This window comes from Sinohyriopsis cumingii, chromosome 18, assembly GCF_028554795.1.
Source record: "Sinohyriopsis cumingii isolate HCF-2022 chromosome 18, ASM2855479v2, whole genome shotgun sequence".
Lineage (NCBI taxonomy): Eukaryota > Metazoa > Mollusca > Bivalvia > Unionida > Unionidae > Sinohyriopsis > Sinohyriopsis cumingii.
The window spans coordinates 15,331,840-15,356,140 of record NC_142978.1 but is presented as its reverse complement, the minus strand read 5'-3'; the positions used below and the strand labels follow the sequence as shown (position 1 = coordinate 15,356,140).

At 34.6% G+C, this 24,301-nt stretch overlaps 1 protein-coding gene across 4 annotated transcripts in view; it reads right to left on the bottom strand.

Annotated features, from left to right (window-relative positions):
- Positions 1-24,301, bottom strand: part of LOC149776138 (cullin-2-like) — a 110,505-nt gene that overhangs the window by 34,756 nt on the left and 51,448 nt on the right. For all 4 annotated transcript variants that reach the window (XM_089942412.1, XM_089942411.1, XM_089942413.1 and 1 more), the window contains 6 exons: positions 15,860-15,984; positions 14,916-15,023; positions 13,027-13,089; positions 4,927-5,055; positions 2,876-2,962; positions 1,274-1,420 (listed from right to left, as the gene is read on the bottom strand). In XM_089942412.1, the coding sequence (XP_089798538.1) occupies positions 1,274-1,420; positions 2,876-2,962; positions 4,927-5,055; positions 13,027-13,089; positions 14,916-15,023; positions 15,860-15,984 (659 nt within the window). The remainder of the gene's footprint in view (positions 1-1,273; positions 1,421-2,875; positions 2,963-4,926; positions 5,056-13,026; positions 13,090-14,915; positions 15,024-15,859; positions 15,985-24,301) is intronic.

The window sequence follows — 24,301 nt, the reverse complement described above, 5'->3', positions numbered from 1 at the left end:
AGTACTTTAGACCATGTGACAGGCAGTTAAAGATGGTTATGACCAGTGTATGAAGTACTTTAGACCATGTGACAGGCAATTAAAGATGGTTATGACCAGTGTATGAAGTACTTTAGACCATGTGACAGGCAGTTAAAGATGGTTATGACCAGTGTATGAAGTACTTTAGGCCATGTGACAGGCAATTAAAGATGGTTATGACCAGTGTATGAAGTACTTTAGACCATGTGACAAGCAATTAAAGATGGTTATGACCAGTGTATGAAGTACTTTAGGCCATGTGACAGGCAATTAAAGATGGTTATGACCAGTGTATGAAGTACTTTAGACCATGTGACAAGCAATTAAAGATGGTTATGACCAGTGTATGAAGTACTTTAGACCATGTGACAGGCAATTAAAGATGGTTATGACCAGTGTATGAAGTACTTTATGCCATGTGACAGGCAATTAAAGATGGTTATGACCAGTGTATGAAGTACTTTAGACCATGTGACAGGCAATTAAAGATGGTTATGACCAGCGTATGAAGTACTTTAGACCATGTGACAGGCAATTAAAGATGGTCATGACCAGTGTATGAAGTACTTTAGACCATGTGACAGGCAATTAAAGATGGTCATGACCAGTGTATGAAGTACTTTAGACCATGTGACAGGCAATTAAAGATGGTTATGACCAGTGTATGAAGTACTTAAGACCATGTGACAGGCAATTAAAGATGGTCATGACCAGTGGATGAAGTACTTAAGACCATGTGACAGGCAATTAAAGATGGTTATGACCAGCTCATCATATGATGAAGAACTACAGACCATCCAAATATGATGGACCATTGGACAGGCAAATAACATGGTGCTGACAACTTATTATATACTGAAGTATTACAGAGATCTTAACTACAAATATTCATCATGGATGAACACAGGGCAAGAAACAGAAAAATGACCGGAGTATACTTCCTTCAGGGAAGAAAACTCCTTAGGCTCACTCCACTAATGAAAGGACACAAGCGACTTCAAAATTTGTGAGGCAAAGAAAAAGACAAACTTCAAGGCACATATAGTATAGTAACTGATGACTGAAAGATTTGGCATCGATCCCCCAACCCAAGGGAAGATCACTCTTGTCTGACACCTCAGCAAGTAGATGAATGTTTAGTTATTTTGTTGCAAAAACAAGCTAAAAAATGTGGGAACATATTCCCTAGCTTGGGAGGGTTGTACTCCTAATATATTATGATTGGGTAATGCATCCAAAGATAAAATCTGACCTGTAAAACCATGATGGTAAAGTTGAGACCCAGCTCTGTTCCTCCTTCCTTCATATGTACATTAAAACTCTCACTAAGGCCACTGCTGACTGTGACATCTTGAAACATCCTGTGAAGTTTGTTTGTAAATTCATACCCACAGGCTTGCTGGAATGATAGAAAATGAAATGTTTGCATAATTTTAATTTTAAAAAAATCGCTAAGTAAAATGCCATATTCTTCTTCTCCAGTAAGCACTAAAATGCTTCTTTCAACTATAACTGATGTAACCAAATGCAAAGGCAAGAAATCTTATACTCATTTCATCAACAAAGAATATATAAAAGCATTTCATCATCTCTCCTTTGAATTCTTAGTGATAATTTTTTAATGAAGACTAAATAATACATGACGGCAAAAATTATGGCAGCCAAGTTTGTTCTCACTGGATGAAATATCAAGAGGTTTGTTTGCACTGATTTTAAGTTTATTCCATTCAACACTCAACCTTGTACAAAATATCTGAAACCTCAAAGCCCATCTGAAAATTTCAAAGTATTAAAAAAAAAATCTTATAAGTTTCATCATCCTGCTCCAGTATTTTGGATGAAAATAGCTCTAACACCTGCAATAAAGAAACAATAAACAAGATTGAGAACCCTAATCCTTTTATTTCTTCATGAATAACACTTTGCTGCCTGCCTGCATCCCTTCATCACTTCATAATATATGGGCAATCAAGCTGAAAGTAAGGCAGAAAAGCAAACAAGCAACGATGCTGTAAAATTTGGTAAAACCAAAGTGTTCAGCTACTTTAAAAAGACAAAAACTATTTTTATTAGTTTTATACTTTTAGCAATGGCAGCAGTATCTGAATTCAGAAATTTCACTTCTGCACAAAATTAAAAGCACTTTAGGCAGGATGTTTTCTTTTAATTTGGTCAAATTCTGTTAAGTGGTTTTTAAGAAAAGGTCATTTCAAGAATTGTTTAATTTTTGTTATGGTGGCCTTATCTGTAATTATGAGTTGGCATCATTTGTATGCATTTGTGATCCCTTAATGCTAGAAAATTTTCTGTTAACATCTGGTCAAATTCTGCCTAATAGTTCTGAGAAGCTGTTTCAATTTCTTTTCTATGATTTGTCATGGTTGCCATATTTGTTCAGCATCAACTGTAAACGCTTTTATGTCAGGATGTGTGATGTCAAATTTGGTTAAACTGTGTTATGTGTTTTTGGAGAAGCAGTCATTTAAATTGATGACTGCCAATCAACGTTTTTTTGTATAAATTTTAAGGTCATCTATGCCAGGAAGCATCCTATCATATTTGGTAAAACTCTGTCGAGCACTTTGAGATGAAGCAATACCAGCCATATTGGCGCATAAAAAAAGTATCAGCTAAACATATCTGAAAGGCCCTAACACCAAAATCCTTCTGATAAGATCATGTGCAGATTGGTCAAGCATTTGTTTTTAGTGGAAGTTGTAAACAGCAAATGTGAACAGCCAACACATGATGGACCATCCCACAAGCCACATGACCTTACGACCAGGTGAGTAAAAATACGGCAAAAAATAATATGGCTAGTAAGTGAGCTAGTTGGTTCCAAAATGTAATGTACCTTCAACTTATTGATCATGACCTCTTCTGCATCCATAGAGGCCGACTGTCCATGTATCAACCTCTTAGCAAGATTTCTGGAGTAGTGCTGAAAAAAAAGAATGCAACATATATCAGTGTTTTATGCTTAGCAAACAATACACAACAAAATTCAATTCATATGATGCAGATCATACTGTCCTAACACTAACCTCTTAATACTGAGCACCAAGCTAGGCAGATGTTAGTGCCATTTTTATAAGTCTTTGGTATGACTTGTCTGGGGATCGAACTCAAGACCTACTGTATCCGAGGCAGACAATCTAACCACTAGGCCACCGGATTATTGTATGGTAACAATATCATTACTGTATAGTAAAAATATCATTACTGCATGGTAACAATATCATTATTGTATAGTAAAAATATCATTACTGTATAGTAACAACAGGATCCTTGTATGGTAACATTATCAGTATTGCATAGTAACTATATCATTATTGTATAGTAAAAATATCATTATTGTATAGTAACAACAGGATCCTTGTAATGGTAACAATATCATTATTGTATAGCACCAATATCATTACTGAATAGCAACAACAGGATTCTTGTATGGTAACAATATCATTATTGTATAGTAACAATATCATTACTATATAGTAACAACAGGATCCTTGTATGGTAACAATATCATTATTGTATAGTAACAATATTACTGTCTAGTAACAACTGGATCCTTGTATGGTAACAATATCATTACTGAATAGTAACAACAGGAGCCTTGTATGGTAACAATATCATTATTGTATAGTAAAAATATCATTACTGTATAGTAACAACTGAAGCCTTATATGGTAACAATATCATTATTGTATAGTAACAATATCATTATTGCATAGTAAAATATTATTACTGTATGGTAACAACAGGATCCTTGTATGGTAACTATCATTATTGTATAGTAACAATATCATTATTGTATAGTAAAAATATCATTACTGTATAGTAACAACAGAAGCCTTGTATGGTAACAATATCATTATTGTATAGTAACAATATCATTATTACATAGTAAAAATATCATTACTGTATAGTAACAACAGAAGCCTTGTATGGTAACAATATCATTATTGTATAGTAACAATATCATTATTACATAGTAAAAATATTATTACTGTATAGTAACAACAGGATCCTTGTATGGTAACACTATCATTATTGTATAGCAACAATATCATTATTGTATAGTTACAACAGGATCCTTGCATGGTAACCAAAGGATCCTTGTATGGTAACAATAGGATCCTTGTATAGTTACAACAGGATCCTTGTATGGTAACACTATCATTATTGTATAGTAACAATATTATTACTGTATAGTAACAACAGGATCCTTGTATGGTAACACTATCATTATTGTATAGCAACAATATCATTATTGTATAGTTACAACAGGATCCTTGCATGGTAACCAAAGGATCCTTGTATGGTAACAATAGGATCCTTGTATAGTTACAACAGGATCCTTGTATGGTAACACTATCATTATTGTATAGTAACAATATTATTACTGTATAGTAACAACAGGATCCTTGTATGGTAACACTATCATTATTGTATAGTAACAATATTATTATTGTATAGTAAGAAAAGAATCTTTGCAGGGTAACACTAAGATTCTAGTATGGTAACAATAGGATCGTTGTATAGTTACAACGGGATCCTTGCATGGTAACAATATCATCATTGTATGGTAACAATAGGATCCTTGTATAGTTACAATGGGATCCTTTCATGGTAACAATATCATCATTGTATGGTAACAATAGGATCGTTGTATAGTTACAACGGGATCCTTTCATGGTAACAATATCATCATTGTATGGTAACAATAGGATCGTTGTATAGTTACAACGGGATCCTTTCATGGTAACAATATCATCATTGTATGGTAACAATAGGATCCTTCAAACAAAACCATGAATTTAAAAACTAACAAAACTATCATTACTTCAAAAACCATAAAAATTCATAAGCAAAAAAATAAATTCATTTGCAGTATGTTCTTACCCTCTGAAACACATCTTTGTCATCTAGATATTTAAAAACAGTAATACAGCTGGACAACTTATCATCCATCTCTGCCTCTGAGGATCCTTTGGAACTCTTCTTCAGTAAATTATCACAGTATCTGGCAAGCTGTAATGACAAATTTAAATATGAAAATTCAAGAACACATAATGACGTGTTTTCACTGCAATTTTGAAAAGGCAGCAAAATCTCTGGCAAAGGTGGTGAAAAATAAAGATTTTCCTACAAGAAATACATAAGATTTCCTGAGAAAAATTGCTGGCAGAAAGATAAACTTCAAATTTCATTGACTAATAGCTTCTAGCAAGCACACTGCTCCAAGAAAACTGATGCTTCCTCCTTAGATAACAGAATATATATTTTGCACAGTTAATGAAAGGAAATGGACCCCCTTCCTGCAACAATACCTCAACCATCTATCAAACATTAATTAAATCTTGAATTAAGGTACAATATTACTTTGATTGGTACATTATGAACGCTACCATGTTCAATAATTCTCTAGACAGATCCTAGTAGGGATTGCTGACAATGGAGATTTTTGACCAATGAGTCTCAATGACATTGACTTTTGGTCAATGTATGCCGTCTTCAACCAAACTTGCTGTGCTGAAACATTCTTTTTTAACAGTTACCATGCCCCTGACCTCTGACCTCCAGATTTTAGCCCTACAATGTAAGACCTCGATGCTGATACTTATGTTTTGGGTGTCTAGGTTTTACTGCCAAAATAATGACACCGTGTAGCATGTTCAAATGTCATTTAACATTGGAACGACAAGTCAAATTTTCAGGAATATCTCACACATCTGACATCTCATATCAGCGCTTTTCTACAAATTAAAGTTATAATGTTTTAGGCAGACTTTAGTTGCTCTGATATCTTTTTCCTACTAAATTCAAATTCCCACACAAGCAAATGGACACGTTTTCAAGTTCCATTGGCCTACATTTAAGATTGCTGGAATGCGATGGAAGCTGGGAATACCGAAATCGGTTAAAAGGATGATAAGAATCTTGAAATAAAAGAAGCTATCTAAACACTTTCTTCAATAATAATATATTTTTATTCATTTTGTTAAAGAAGTATACTTCAACTTAACCCGATTTCGACATTCCCAGCTTCCAGTTGTGTGAGATATTCCAGAAAATTTGACTTTCATTACGATGTTAGTCGACATCAAAACACGCTTCACAGCACTGTTGTTTAGACAGTAAGACCTAGATGACCAAAACATAAATATCAGCGCTGAGGTCTTACACTATAGGACTACTCCAGACTCTACAGATTTTCTTTATTACCCTGAGAACAAGTCATCTGCAAAGCTTGGTCAAGGTACTCACTACTTTAGAACTAAAATTATGTGAAGCTCATTTTTCTTCATGACCATGACCGTAAAACAAAAAAAATTAATAGACCTTCTCCACACCTTAAGTGCAAGCCATCCATACACTTTAAGGTATCTGGTTTAGAAATTATGTTAATATGCAAGCATCACTATCCTTCTTTCAGGCACAAGCCCACTTCCTGAGATCACATACCTGGCTGACCAAAAACTAAACACAAGGTTAAGTGGTTAAGAAATTTCTGGACATATGACACTTTACTGACATTTAAATATTTTTACCTTTTAACAGTAGCAAAATCTAATAGAAAATCAGATTATATGTACCAATTTATAAGGCCTTAATGCCCTATGTCAAATTTTTTTCAGCAGTTTTTGAGAAGTTTTTTCAAAGTTTTCCATTTTAGTTTGCTTTGGTCTGGTACTTTATGACACTGGAGTGTAATAAGGTTAATCCATGCTGAGGTGAAGTACCTTGCCTAGGACACACCACAGTAGCTGACCCAGACTGGTCCAATGATAGAATTCAAACTCAAACCCAGACTGGTCCAATGATAGGATTCAAACTCAAACCCAGACTGGTCCAATGATAGGATTCAAACTCAAACCCAGACTGGTCCAATGATAGGATTTAAACTCAAACCCTTTTTGTTTGCGAATCTGGAATACCAACTACTGAGCCACCATGGTTACCTTTTCCATTTTAATAATGGCAACCGTATCTGATGGTGGATAGTATCATCTGTACACACCTAAAAACCCTTCATGTGAGGATGCTTTCCTTCAAATTCATTATTTGTACACACCTGAAAACCCTTCATGTGAGGATGCTTTCCTTCAAATTCATCATTTGTACACACCTGAAAGCCCTTCAGGTGTGGATGCTTTCCTTCAAATTTTGGTCACAATAATGTTCAGTGGATTTTCAGAAGTCAGGATCCTTTTCACAATCTGAAAAGGCCTTCATCCCAGAACACTCTTTTAAAGTCTGTTCAGCTATTTTTGAGAAAAAGTCATCTCTGAAGCCTTTTCTAGGCTAGTAATGGCAACCATTTTGTATGGTCATTTTAAGATATTTTTATTAATATCTAATGGTAAATCAGAAACATCTGCAGAAAACTGAAAAACCTTCATTTAATAATATTGTCCATTAGATCTACACCATTTTCATTTAGGACCAACTAAGGGGTCTTCTGGTTAAAAGCCAATATGACTTTCTATTCAGTGATAAAACAATTTTTACAATGGCCACTGTGGCTGTCACCTGGACATTAGATTGGCCTAATTTTCATTTAGGACAAACTGGACATAATAAGAAATCTCTGAGTCAAAACAAATAATGATACAACCAACCACTTAGAAGACGTAATGATAACAATCTTTTTAAGATGGCCACTGCGATGGCTGTATTGGATACTAGACTGGCACCATTTTTATTTAGACTATAGAATAAATATGTATGTAAAGTTTCATGGCAATTCTACCAGTGGTTTAGAAGTGATAAAAAGTTTGTGCTAAGAGACAGATGGATGATGGACAACAGACTATCCCATAAAGCTCATTTGATAGTGGATTTACATCATTTTGTATAAAATTAAAAGGCCTTCATGCAAGGGTGAATTTTATCCAATTTTGTTGAATTCATATCTTGAAGCTACCAGTAACATCTACCTAAAATTAATCCAATGGTTTTTGAGAAGCTGAAAATAACAAATGCTGACTGATGGATGGAATGATAAAGCATGATGGACACAGGCCCATACCATAAACTCACTTAGCCTTACAACCAGATGAGCAAAAAAAGCAAATGATATAGTAAATTATGTTTCCCTGATAATATTTACCTGATCACATTACACACATTACATATGGATAACTTTCTGCTACATCCAAATACAACCCTCCTGGAAAGATGAAACACACACACACACAGACAAGCAACTCATACAGGTTAACTGCTAGGTGGCCACTATTATACCCAAATATAACCATTTTTTTTTTCTCCATCAAAACCTTAAAGTGTGATTGCATTGTGTGGAAGTGTGGGAAGCATTGAGTGGAAGTGTGGGAAGCATTGAGTGGAAGTGTGGGAAGCATTGTGTGGAAGTGTCAGAAACATTGTGTGGAAGGATGGGATGCACACTTTATAATCAGATAAGTTTTATTGGAGAAACACAATTCACTAAAAGTTTTGCTTTCTCTGTCAAATACATTATTTGATCACATTACATTGCAAGAATAAACAAGAGGAGGAAATGCTGAGCATCCTACCTCTACTTGTGTCATCCATTAGGAGTATGATTGCTGTACTAAAAGGATGGACTTCTAATGTTAGTTTAGCACAACAAAAACCAATTTATTTATACACATGCACATGGGAAATCCCTTTGGGATTCCCCACAGGATTATCATCACATCATCAAACGTTCCCCAGGTGAATCCAGCACAAGAAGCAAATTCATGTCTGGGTCAAAGGTCGTGTTTTCATGAATGGGGAGTGGTCACAGCCTGTGCAGCTACCAATAACCAAACATTATTCAGTTCTCTTCTTAGCAAGGCCTTTTCATGCAAATGGAAGCTCAAAAAGGCAGACTGCATGCCAGACGGCTGATTCCATTTTGTTCCAGACTGAGACAATACACTCCAGGCCAAGGCAAGCTTGGCCATGTCATAACCCTGGAGAGATTCTATTGGGGAATAATTACAAGTGAGCATGGTCTGGACATGTTGAAATCTGACAAACTTTTAGAGATTACCTTGCTGTCTTCCATGAAGTTTGACATGTCTGAGGTCACAGAACAGTCTCCATTGATTGTGAGAGGGTCTAGCTTCTTTATCTTCAAGAGAATTAGTTTGCCATTGCGGAATGGGTGCTGTGAGACTTGTGATATCAATGATGTGACACCAGTCACTGACAACACAAGATTTCACCTTGTGTGTCATCAAAGTGGAGGATCTTCAGCAGTTACAATCCTCGCCACGACTGATGGTCCAAACTCCTTTTCAATCAGAATATTGCCAAAAAAAGCTGGAAGTGAAGGAGGGGTTTTCTGGACAGGAATGCAATAGTGGTGATCCGGAGTACTTGAGCGGAGTGCAGGTCTGGGTAAGTCTGTTTCTAAACCAAGCAGATTCTTGTTCCAGGATGTTTCATCTTAGTGGGGCAATCAGAGCTATCGTACTTTGTGCCCCTCATTTCTTAATTATCTTCATAATCAAAACTGATGGAGGGACAGCATATGAGCACATTACCTTCCAGCTGATCAAAAGAGCAGGTATTACCCCATGGTTCTGGGAATGGGAAAAATGAAAAAGAAGTATCAAGCATCAGATGGACAACTCTGTATAAAGCAGCTGTCCTCCCTAAACAATCAGTCAACCAGGACACTGTGGCAGCCTTGAAAATATCAGACTTGAATATTATCTGATATTAGGAGTACACACGAAGGTATTCCCCTAACAAGAGGCAAAGGTCAGATTGCTATCCCCTTGCAGAGGTATGTCACTGCAACCAAATTCCAATATTACCAGGACTGGATTTTTCCATGGATGTGTTCTACCAATATGAGGAAGGCAATGAGAATAGCTTTTATTTTCAGGAGGCTGATATGAAGAGCCTGCTCCTAAAAGAATCCACCATCACAAGTCCAACAGTACAGCACTGTAACAGGTCCAATAGTACAGCATTGTAACGGGTCCAATAGTACAGCATTGTTACAGGTACAATAGTACAGCATTGTAACAGGTACAATAGTACAGCATTGTAACAGGTCTAATAGTACAGCATTGTAACAGGTCTAATAGTACAGCATTGTAACAGGTCTAATAGTACAGCATCATAACAGGTCTAATAGTACAGCATTGTAACAGGTCCAATAGAACAGCATTGTAACAGGTTAATAGTACAGCATCGTAACAGGTCTAATAGTACAGCATTGTAACAGGTCCAATAGTACAGCATTGTAACAGGTCTAATAGTACAGCATTGTAACACGTTCACCCCTGCAGTGAGTAGGCTAAGTAGCTGTAAGAAACCTAGGATGTCTTGTATGATTCTATCTCCAACACATCAGCTATACTTTCTATGTGCTTGGGAGAAAGATGCCAAGTTCATGTATGTTAAAGGTTCCAGATCCAAATGGGCTACATTTTGAGACGGGATAAGGCTGGAATTCTCTACACTGATTATCCTACCTGTACCGTGAATGAGGGAAGTAAGATTGTTCATGTCATGAACCAAAGACCATACCACCTTCTCTGTGCCCTGAACTGAGATATGACTTGGTTTTTGCAGGTACAGCTTCAACATTTTGGTTCTTGCATCCTCTGACACATGAATGATTCTTTCGACATGTTTGGGAAGCTGATGCCAATATGATGTGTGTTAGGGGTTCCATACCTGGATGGACCAAAATACTGAAAAGGGACAATGTCTGACTTCTCTACATCAATTATTCGCCTGACAATAAATAAGCAAGGTTGTCCATGTGTCGTTTTTTTGTGTTATGTTATGCAGGAATGTCGCCGTCTCTGCAGCTGATGTCCTGAACTCTTAGTTAAGGCCGAAGGGTTACGAATGGGGTCATATAAATTGGTATAAGGAATTACATGTCAGACATGTCAAGACTGATCACATGCTTGTCACATCTCTATTGCAGGTCTCAAATGCCATTGGACTTTGTTCTGAAGTCCTGTTTGTGAGATTTTTGTCCTATCTTCATCGCCCTTTACAAGCAGAAAAACTAGATTTTCTTGAGAAAAAAAATATCTTTCTTCATGGGATGACTTGGGAGTTTCTTCATTAAAGTAGGACAACAACAGTGGAGAGTCTGGGTAATGAAATCCAGAGACTGTCTTACACAGTTTCGATTGCCCGTCATTTTATGAGAATTGTTTGTCAAAACTGGATGAGAAGGGTATAATCTTGCACCTCAGGTGGGTCACTAGAGGCAATGGCTGACAGTGTTTCACTGAAGATTGACAGAAGGAATTAGAAAGGAGAAAATATATTCCTCTGCCCCTTCTCACATATGCAGGGTTGTGCCAAAACAGTAGATTGCACAAAAAGTTGAAGGACAATTCTTGAGCCTTTTACTTTCTCACCTTCTCAATTTGAATCCCAAACCGAAATAGAGAACTTAAAAGTGTGTGAGCATATATGAAAATATCAATGATCGTTGGTGGCCTTTCAATGTACTCAATCAAGTAAGGAGAAAATCCTCATAATGTTCCTAACTCTGATGCAGTGTTAAAGACTTATCTGTACACTTTATCAACATCTAGACAAGGTATGTGTGGAGAAAATATGGGACTTTTTACCAGCTGAGTGAGAAAGCTGCATGCAACTGACTCACCATTCTGAAGTTCTTGCATTGCCATTGTTGACATATTGACAACAAAGCCTTTCAAGTTATATTAATCCTACGTGATTCCTAGGCTTGATTGGAATTGCCAATGCTTTCTACTGTATTCATGGTTACATTATGTTTTGGCATTGTTTCTGCATCTTCATGGTGGGGTGGAGAGTGAATCTCGATACCATTCTGGCTCTATTCTGTATCTTCATGGTGGAGTGGAGAGTGAATCTCAACATCATTCTGGCTCTATTCTGCATCTTCATGGTGGGGCAAAGAGTGAATCTCAACATCACCTATGAGACTAATCAATAATTCTACTTTATTCATGGATACAGTACATTGTGGCACTACTTTGAATCTTCATGATAGGTAGATAGGGCGTCTCCATATCACCCATGCGACTAATAAACAATTCTACTTTATTCACAGATGCAGTATGTTCTGGTGTTGCTCCTGCATCTGAAAGAAGTGTGGAGAGGGCATCCTGACATTCCCAATGAGACTAATCAACAATTCAGATGTAGTGCAGTTAAAAGTACTCATTTTTGCAGCCCTTGAGCAGCCTTTTCAAAATGCTTGACCAAGCATTTTCATACCAAAGTTCACATACATAACATTGCAACTGTATGCACAGACACGTCTCCTAGCAATCCTCCATAACCTTAAATCATTTGCACTTCTTGTATTTGGTTGTCGTCTTTGTAATGGATAAGAGGAGCAAAGAAATACATGCAACAAATATATATAAATGAAATAATGTAAACTGCATTATCAAAAGGGCTTAAAAGTGTTATTGTTTATAAGTACAGAATCCAAAAATGTCTCTAATGAAAATGAATGTTACCGGTCAAAATCACATGTAACAATAATGAACAATATGATAACATTAATAATGAACAATATGATAATTACAAAAATATTAATAAATTAACAAAAATATTTTATGCACCATATAGAACAAGATTTTGACTAACCATATCGCTGAAAAAGTAATGTGAATGATTAAATTTAAGTTAAAAAAATGTATAGAATTTTACTGGATTATTCGGGGGATATATTACCATATGGCTGTGAAAGAAAAAGCAGACAAATCCAGGTATAATGGTGGCCACATAGTGGGTAGAAAGGGGAAGTGACCTGCTAGAGTTGCTTCACTTTACAATATACAGACAGAAAGACATTAAATGTTGCTGGAAGGGCTGGTAGCACAAAGTTTTCCTAATGTAATATGATCCGGTAATGTATTTGGACAGAGAAAAACTTTTGTTCTAGTTTACACAAATCTTATATTCTTCTTTAAACATTGTAATTGCAGACCGTATATGATCAATTGCATGCATGTACAAGAACTGAACTTTGGGAAGATTTTAACATACCAACTCTGGTGACCTGCATTGCTGTTTTGGATTTGGTCTGTAATTAATGGAAGCTGCACATGCCTGAAATAAATAAGCCATGTCAATGATTGAATGTAAATCATACATTCATTTGTGAATTTTTACATACCTACATTATGTACTTATTTAAAGAAGTCCCCCACTATAAAGCCCTTTAGTATAATGCAGTCCCTGATAAAACACAGGCACAAGAATAGATGCTACTAAATTTGCTTCATTTAAGTCCATCACAGCATGTGCACTGTTATATGCCTAGGTAAAGAGGTCTGTTACTGTAAAAACCTTTAGTATACAGCAGCCCTTGATATAACAAAGGTATGAGCATGGATACCGCTAAATTGGCTTCATTTAATACCCATAGCTATGTTCCATTCGGGTGCCCATTCAGAAGGTGCAAGAGTGCAACACACTCAGACTCAGGCTGTTTATAGGAGCCTTTTCCACATCTTGTTTTTTTCTTCAGTCATTATTGACTCCAATGTACCAACTTTCATTGATGATCTCAATTAAGTGGGATTTTCTTACTGAACTGTTTTCATTCTAGCATACGTTTAATCCTTGGCAATTAGAAAATGTGTGCAAAATAAATCGCCGGCAACACTAGTAACTGAAAGAGGAAGGTTCATTTCTAGAAGAAATTTAATAAACCGAATTTCGATCGAATTAAGGTTCTCTCTGGTATTTATAGACATCATAAGTTCAGGCTGAGTTGTGTAAGCTGTGTTTCTTAGCTTTTTCGTGCTCTTGTATTTCATAGGCACCTCCATGTCCAACAGCAAAATCACATTACACAATTTGCAAAATATAAAGTTTTCTTCTTTACTAGATGGTTTCACAAATCTAAACAAGACGGTACAATTGTCCTTCCAGTTCTGTTTTCTTGTCTTTCCTGGAGAAAATTCTGAATATTCTACTTTCCTATTCAACATGTTGAATATCTGAATATTATAAAGTTGAATATTAGGAAGATGAGATACACAGTGACAGCAGTAACTGTTTGCGAAATCCAATATGGCGGATAAAAAGACAGCCATGGCAGCCTCCATTTCGAATGAACCAATCATATTGTAGAACTGTATTCCTATATACATGCAATACATTTCTATCAGAATGGTACCAAGTGCCCGTTCAAAACTGAAAATTTCAAGGAAATTTTTTATTATTTTTTTTCATTAAAAGACCTTTTTGCAGAGCAAAAACTCATATTCAGGTCCAAAATACAGGACAAATACGGATAAAATCAGACACTTGGCAGCTATGAATACCATCATGGCATGTGACTTGGTGTATACCTACATAAAGATGTCCCTCACTATAATGCAACCCAATATAACATGGGTATGAGCATAAATACCACTAAACTAATCCCCTCATGGCTATTTATGTGATTTCACATGATTTTAATCCTTAACTGATTAGAACCAACTATAATGTGATTTGATTTAAGAGCATTAAATAAAGACAACACATTAAAAATTTATAAAGATTTTGTGTACAATAAACCCAATTATGTTTGTCACATTATCATTATCAGATGTTTGTCACATTTTGATTATCAGAAATTGTTGTTTATTTCACTGATGAATTTTAGGGCTCCTCTGAGCAGCATTATTATGTGGCAGTACTGTACAGTCAAACTTATATACAATTCACTAATCTATCTGGTGCCTAAATAAATTGACATCTTTTGGGTGTTATTTCAATGCCAATTAAAGAACAATCAAGTTGAAGTACATTTTCATAATCTGTTGATGCATGTAAATATTTAATCTCACAATGAAATAAAGTTATAATTTATCCAATATTTTTGTTACTTCCCAAGAAATGAACCCATGTTTTACCTACGACACAGATGACTTTTTACATACCTTGTCTAAGGCACCAACAAACTGTTGATCATTTTGAAAGACACTTTTGATCATCTCTGTGTATTTACCATGCACTTCTAACATGTTCTCTACAAACTGAGCTGGTACCTGAAATATTATTAAAACATGCAAACCTGAATCCAAAAGAGCAATCTATACAATATACTTATGACAACTGTATGACGGTACTATCAAACATCAAAACTGAACAGAGCAAATAATGTTTATTTCTTTTTCCATAAAATAAATACAATTTGTTTAGACAAGTACAATGAAACAAGATGTAGATATTTTTGTGGTTGGGATGCATCTTAACCATACTTTTTTGCCAAAATTTTTTTTTTTTCATATTCAATTATATGACATGAAATTCTGCCATTGTGAAGGACAGTTGAACAAAAAAAAAAACAATGAAACCAAAGTGAATTTTTTAATCCATTAACATCCATTGTGGAACTCTTTACATTTCTGTGACTTTGAGTCTTCCTATGACTCTTGCTGAAATTGTTTAAATTGCCACATTTTAAAGTGATCTTAACTACCCCATTTCATTGTGATTTCAACTAACCCATTTCATAGTGATTTTGCAAGCTCCACTCTGTTTCTGCCACCAATGATCAGTTAATGGAAACAGAAGATAAGTAATAAAGAACACAATGCGAAACAATAACAATTATAAAACCTCTTTTCATGCAAAAACAAAGTGCTTTCTTATGCATGGTAGAATTGTACCTTTTAGTCCACCAAAACTGGTCCATTTCAGAGTATTACCACTAATGATGTATATTACTCTACAAGTTGAAAAACCGTATCAACTAAACATGTATATTCCTTAAAAGACACATCATTCGAGGCTTTCTGCCTTCTGTTTTTTCTTGAAATTTCACATCTAAGGAACACCCATGTAATAAATTCAGTGTATATGTAGGCACAATGGAACTTACATTATCTCCCTTGAGATTTTTCACAGCCTCCAGTCCCACTGCCCTGATGTGACCCTCAACTTCCTCTATCAACACACCAAGACCTCCATGTATTGGTTTCAACAACTTGAACATGTTAGACAGATCTGGGAATAAAAAGGGGGAGAGTTCTCATTTTTCTATGGTCAACAGAAGGAAACAGGGTTAGTTATTCCTGTAAAATCAGAAATATCCAAGCGGATACAAATGTTGTGATTTGTGAATAAATGGATGATTTGATGGGGATTTACAGTAATATCCCATCTCAACAAAAATCATTCAAGGTAAATTGAATTTAATGGACACACACAACACAAACATGCCCCCACTAAAATCGTCCACCATCATTTAAGACTTTACGGTATTTGTCAAAATACTGGTAATCACAAGAGAATCCATCTTTATTTAGCTAGAAAGTAAAAGACTTCAACACTGAGCTTAATCTATGGTGGATGAAAGTATGAATATAGACACATACCTTGATACCAAAATATGAATATAGACAAACACCTTGATACCAAAGTATGAATATAGACACACACCTTGATACCAAAGTATGAATATAGACAAACACCTTGATACCAAAGTATGAATATAGACACACACCTTGATACCAAAGTATGAATACAGACACACACATTGATACCAAAGTATGAATATAGACACACACCTTGATACCAAAGTATGAATATAGACACACACCTTGATACCAAAGTATGAATATAGACACACCTTGATACCAAAGTATGAAAACAGACACACACCTTGATACCAAAGTATGAATATAGACACACACCTTGATACCAAAGTATGAATATAGACACACACCTTGATACCAAAGTATGAATATAGACACACACCTTGATATTAAAGTATGAATATAGACACACACCTTGATATGAATACAGATGCACCCCTTGATACCAAAGTATGACACACACCTTGATACCAAAGTATGAATATAGACAAACACCTTGATACCAAAGTATGAATATAGACACACACCTTGATACCAAAGTATGAATAGAGACACACACCTTGATACCAAAGTACGAATATAGACACAACCTTGATACCACAGTATGAATATAGACACACACCTTGATACCAAAGTATGACACACACTTTGATACCAAAGTATGAAAACAGACACACACCTTGATACCACAGTATGAATACAGACAGACACATTGATACCAAAGTATGAAAACAGACACACACCTTGATACCAAAGTATGAATATAGACACACACCTTGATACCAAAGTATGAATATAGACACACACCTTGATACCAAAGTATGAATATAGACACACACCTTGATACCAAAGTATGAATATAGACACACACCTTGATATGAATATAGACGCACATCTTGATACCAAAGTATGACACACACCTTGATACCAAAGTATGAATATAGACACACACCTTGATACCAAAGTATGAATATAAACACACACCTTGATACCAAAGTATGAATATAGACACACACCTTGATATGAATATAGATGCACACCTTGATACCAAAGTATGAATATAGCCACACACCTTGATACCAAAGTATGAATATAGACACACACCTTGATACCAAAGTATGAATATAGACACACACCTTGATACCAAAGTATGAATATAGACACACACCTTGATACCAAAGTATGAATACAGACACACACCTTGATACCAAAGTATGAATATAGACACACACCTTGATACCAAAGTATGAATATAGACAAACACCTTGATACCAAAGTATGAATATAGACACACACCTTGATGCCAAAGTATGAATATAGACACACACCTTGATACCAAAGTAATTGCTGTCTAAATTCTATCAAGGCAAGTTCAACAATAAAAATGGAATTAGGCACAAATGTTCCAACTAAAAAAGCATTTTTTTGTAATAATCTCCAACAACAAACAGATTACAGCAATAAAAGAACATTGTAGTACAGTGGTCCCCCTCTAATACGACCACCCCTTCTGCACTGGGAAAGTGGCCTTATAAGATGGGTGGCCTTTCCAGAGGGGGACACTATTTGTGAGATGTGTATGTATATGTATGTGTATTAGTAGGAAAATTACTTATAACTTAATGCAGTTAATATCTTCATTTCAAAGTAGGACCAAATATTAAAATGCTCATCTTGTATTAAAAACAGCGTTATTTAAAGGTAACATAAATTAATAGCTCTTATTCTTAGGCGTGAAATGTGAGTTGGGTATTGTTGGCATGCGCATTACAAAACCATTCAAAAATGTTATTTAAATCTTGGTAGATACATTGTTTCATATTTAAAATAATTCTCTTTCCATTCACTCCATTCCACATTCTTCTTATCTTCTATGATCTTGTTTATTTGAGTCTCCCAACAAAATTGTTCAACAAGTGAAATCTCCCCGATGTTGTCAAATGCAAAAACTTATACTTTTTCTTCTAAAGTAATATTTCTTCATTTAAGTGATGACGTTAAAATTTTGTAACATTTATTCCTATCTTGCAAATTGTAGAGAACTACAGTTTAATTTTGAATACGAAACTTTTGACAATGAAATGCCTTGTTCTGAAGGAAGTGATAAATATACTGTCATGTGACTTTTTGGTCTCTGTCTGGTACGCTGTTTTTGTTAAAGGTTAATATCTCTCTGTGTGTTAATCCATAAAATCTATATTTAGCCTATCTGACCATGCTATGATCTTGACAATTACAATCAGTCGTAATCACCAATTACAAAAGAATAAAAAAATATAAACAATCCACTGTGTGAAGCCCAAAGCTCTATCAACACATTGCTGCTCCCATTTCTATCTGAGCATGTTATGATCTTGACAATTACATCCAGTCATAATCGTCAATTTAAAAAAAAGAAAATCCACTGTGTGAAACCCAAAGCTCTATCAAAACAATGCTAACCCATTTCCTATAAACGTCAGCCATGATGATATAATAATAAACTCTGTGGTACATGTACTTTAGCCAACACTTCTTTCAGTAACAAAAAATTACATCTGTAAACAGATCCTGGGAAAGATAATTGGATTACTTATCTTACCATAATTAAATATTGGTTCTGGACACATATTAAAATAAAAAGTGGCCACTTATGAGGGGTAAATTTTACATTTTTGCACTAATATGTTGTCTGCTGGTCGTGTTAGAGGGGTGGCCTTCTTGAGGGGTACTTTTGAACACAAACTCGTCTGTGCCAATGGATTCTGGCTGTAAAGAGTGGGTGGCTGCTGGTCAGGGGGGTTGTTCATGAGGGGGACCACTGTATCTGGCAAATACAAAATACCAGTGAAATGAATACAATGTCTCACTAGCTTTTGACAATCAAAGATGAAAACAAAGTGATGTCACACCAATCAAATGAATACAATGTCTCACTAGCTTTTGACAATCAAAGATGAAAACAAAGTGATGTCACACCAATCAAATGAATACAATGTCTCACTAGCTGCATACACTCAAAAGATAAAGGTCACGTAAACTTAATAGTCTCTTTTGGATTTTTTTGATAAAGTTTTTGCAATTTTTGAAATGAATGAAATCCATGTCTAAAATCTGCCATTTCACCCAAAAAATAAATAAATTTTGGACCTAGGCTAAATAATTGGAGGCCTCTTGTCTATTTAATATGCACATACTGTAAATTCAATACCATTCATAAAGTACCAATGACTGTGAATTCAATACTATTTATACAGTACCAATGACTGAATTCAATACTATTCATAAAGTACCAATGACTGAATTCAATACTATTCATACAGTACCAATGACTGTGAATTCAATACTATTCATACAGTACCGATGACTGTGAATTCAATACTATTCATACAGTACCAATGACTGTGAATTCAATATTATTCATAAAGTACCAATGACTGAATTCAATACTATTCATACAGTACCAATGACTGTGAATTCAATACTATTCATACAGTACCAATGACTGTGAATTCAATACTATTCATAAAGTACCAATGACTGTAAATTCAGTACTATTCATAAAGTACCTATGACTGTGAATTCAATACTATTCATAAAGTACCTATGACTGTGAATTCAATAATATTCATACAGTACCAATGACTGTGAATTCAATACTATTCATAAAGTACCTATGATTGTAAATTCAATACTATTCATAAAGTACCTATGACTGTGAATTCAATACTATTCATAAAGTACCTATGACTGTGAATTCAATACTATTCATAAAGTACCAATGACTGAATTCAATACTATTCATAAAGTACCAATGACTGAATTCAATACTATTCATAAAGTACCTATGACTGTGTATTCAATAATATTCATACAGTACCAATGACTGTGAATTCAATACTATTCATATAGTACCAATGACTGAATTCAATACTATTCATAAAGTACCAATGACTGAATTCAATACTATTCATATAGTACCAATGACTGTGAATTCAATACTATTCATAAAGTACCAATGACTGAATTCAATACTATTCATAAAGTACCAATGACTGAATTCAATACTATTCATACAGTACCAATGACTGTGAATTCAATACTATTCATACAGTACCAATGACTGTGAATTCAATACTATTCATAAAGTACCAATGACTGAATTCAATACTATTCATAAAGTACCAATGACTGTGAATTCAATACTATTCATACAGTACCAATGACTGTGAATTCAATACTATTCATAAAGTACCAATGACTGAATTCAATACTATTCATAAAGTACCAATGACTGTGAATTCAATACTATTCATACAGTACCAATGACTGTGAATTCAATACTATTCATAAAGTACCAATGACTGAATTCAATACTATTCATACAGTACCAATGACTGTGAATTCAATACTATTCATACAGTACCAATGACTGTGAATTCAATACTATTCATATAGTACCAATGACTGAATTCAATACTATTCATAAAGTACCAATGACTGAATTCAATACTATTCATATAGTACCAATGACTGTGAATTCAATACTATTCATAAAGTACCAATGACTGAATTCAATACTATTCATAAAGTACCAATGACTGAATTCAATACTATTCATACAGTACCAATGACTGTGAATTCAATACTATTCATACAGTACCAATGACTGTGAATTCAATACTATTCATAAAGTACCAATGACTGAATTCAATACTATTCATACAGTACCAATGACTGAATTCAATACTATTCATACAGTACCAATGACTGAATTCAATACTATTCATACAGTACCAATGACTGAATTCAATACTATTCATACAGTACCAATGACTGAATTCAATACTATTCATACAGTACCAATGACTGAATTCAATACTATTCATAAAGTACCAATGACTGAATTCAATACTATTCATATAGTACCAATGACTGTGAATTCAATACTATTCATAAAGTACCAATGACTGAATTCAATACTATTCATACAGTACCAATGACTGAATTCAATACTATTCATACAGTACCAATGACTGTTAATTTGATATTATTCATAAGGTACCAAAGATTGTGGATTCAATACTATTCATAAAGTACCAATGATTGTGGATTTAATATTATTTATAGAGTACCAATGACTGAATTCAATATTATTTATAGAGTACCAATGACTGAATTCAATATTATTTATAGAGTACCAATGACTGAATTCAATATTATTTACAGAGTACCAATGATTGAGAATTCAATATTATTTACAGAGTACCAATGACTGAATTCAATATTATTTATAACGTACCAATGATTGAGAATTCAACATTATTTACAGAATACCAATGACTGAATTCAATATTATTTATAGAGTACCAATGATTGTGAATTCAATATTATTTATAGAGTACCAATGACTGAATTCAATATTATTTACAGAGTACCAATGATTGAGAATTCAATATTATTTATAGAGTACCAATGACTGAATTCAATATTATTCGTAGAGTACCAATGACTGAATTCAATATTATTTATAGAGTACCAATGATTGTGGATTCTATATTATTCATAACTAAAGATGCTAACGAGTACTTGGGTACTTGAATACCCGCACACTGATAATAACCCAGGTAATAAAATGAACCATGTACCCGTTAAAAAAAAAGTTTTCCAAGTTCAGATCGAGACAGAATAACGATTACAGTTCGAGGCTCGTGTCATGTGTGCATTTATTCATCACCACAGGGATCGTATAGTTGCTTACAATTTACTTGTCATACATATATTATATAATAATACAATCCTTTCTCACATGACATATTTAAGAATCGAGACTGATATTCAGACACGATTTTGGTCTTCCATAAAAAATGCAGATATTTTTTTAAGAGGATTTGGGGGGTCTTCCCCCAGTGGGATCTCAAGGGGCAGTGACCCTGATCCTGGGGTCCATGGGGTCTCGGCCAAAAACACATTTTACAATCATAAAAAACTGGTCCTGGTGCAACTTATCATCATAATATAAAACAAAATAATCATTTGAAAAACTAACAAACTTGCCAAAAAATGTTCAACTTGACCTGAATATCGAATATTTATTGTCACATGAATTTGTTCTCCAATACTATTGATGCTGAAGTTATTTCATGTACATGTCAGTGTTCACATCATCATTAAGTCACAATAATTTGTCAATTTTTGCCTCAAACATACTGTACTTCTCTTTTCATAAAAATCTGTAAAATAAACACCAAAGTACATCAACTATATACAAATAATCCCATACATTCACTTGTCTTTCTCTAAACTGGACACAACCTGTTGATATACCAGTCTAGCTCTTTTTGTGGCTTTATCAAAGATTTCTTTAGCTTCCTTTTTGTCACCACTGACTGTTTTGGCTCAGTGTGCAATCATTTCTTTTCCTTCTCAACGAGAGCCTTTTTCCTTTCCAGCTGGTGCTTGTATTGGTAACATGCAGTGCACATATTCTAACAGAGGGCTACATCTGTTCTCTCATGCAAGAAATCTTTCTTCTTATAGTAACTAAATGCACTTTTTCCAGATGTCTTCTGAGCTTCAATTTTTCAATATGCAGCTTCTTTTGTAGGTGCTGTTCTAAACTCTTCCAACTGATTACCGTAATTAAGATCTTTATTGCAGATGTCACAAAATGCCAGCCCTCAAGCGTTCCGTTTTCTTATAGATTGACCAACTAAATTTCCGTCAACTTTTTGCTCCCGCCATTCCCATTTCCATACATTTTTAAAACCTTTATCTAAATTTTCATGTCATGGTCTCTCTCAACAACTCGGGATGCCATGTTTTGCAAGTATGCTTCTTCTTTCCATTACATGAAGATTCATTGGATGAATTTAAACTTTTGACCAATCAGAAGTCTTTAAGAGACTCTTGTGCTAACTAATATATGGAATGAATATTTTACATGGGTCGTTGCAAAATGTGACTGGACAGACCGTTTTTTTTTAAAAACCGGATCAGAGATGATATAAAAAATTATCTATATCAAGAAAAATCTGATTCAAGTCAGGAGAAAAGCAGAATTCCACTTTAAAATGGAGAAAAATCATGTCTGGATATTTCAAGGTCAACCGTCCTAATTTTGTGCCCATCCATGGGTTCATGCAACATTTTTCTCACAACTTAAACCCACTTGTTTTGAGATCATGAGTACATTAACCGGTCAATGCCTTTCGTCAACAGCAACAGTAAGTACCTTTTAACAAGTATTCAACTAAATAAAATTTAAATGCTTACAACAATTCAAATAAAAGATAGCACAATAGAAATGTCCGGTTTAATTAATGCCTGTTTTGCCTCAAGTTTGTGGCCCTGGAGCAAGTATTGGCTGTTGAAGACAGGGCTGCTGTTGATGTTTGTTTACTGGACCTTTTATTTTAGCAGGAAACCCAAGACATTTTTTGGTCACAGCAAAGGCAACTCAAAAACTCGGTTACCATAACATGCAATTCTTATACCATGTTAGGAAAAAAATCAACAAAACGGACAACTATATAGAATGAAATTTTTAACTGAAATATTTTAATATAAGTGAAAAAAAATCTTTGTTACTTAATAACATTGAGAGAAAAAATCTAATAAAAATTCACCCTGTGTAAATGTGGTAATTTCTGCATGAATTTTACATGAAACAGTTCCAAGAAAACAGATGGGTTTCTTGATTGTGAAACTACTTGTCCTAGATTCATTCTATTCTGATACTACATACTTAATGGACCATTTTAAACTGAATATAGATGGTGCAAGATATCATAAAAAAAGTATTTAAAACAATGAAAACACCGAGATGTATCGATGTGACTGATGGATGTTGTATGACAGAAAAATGTTAGAGGAGATGGATTTTGTTAAACTTAAAGACATGCTGCACTGGACCATCATTAAAGGATGAACCATGGCAGGTCGAGGATAATACAACAATCATCATT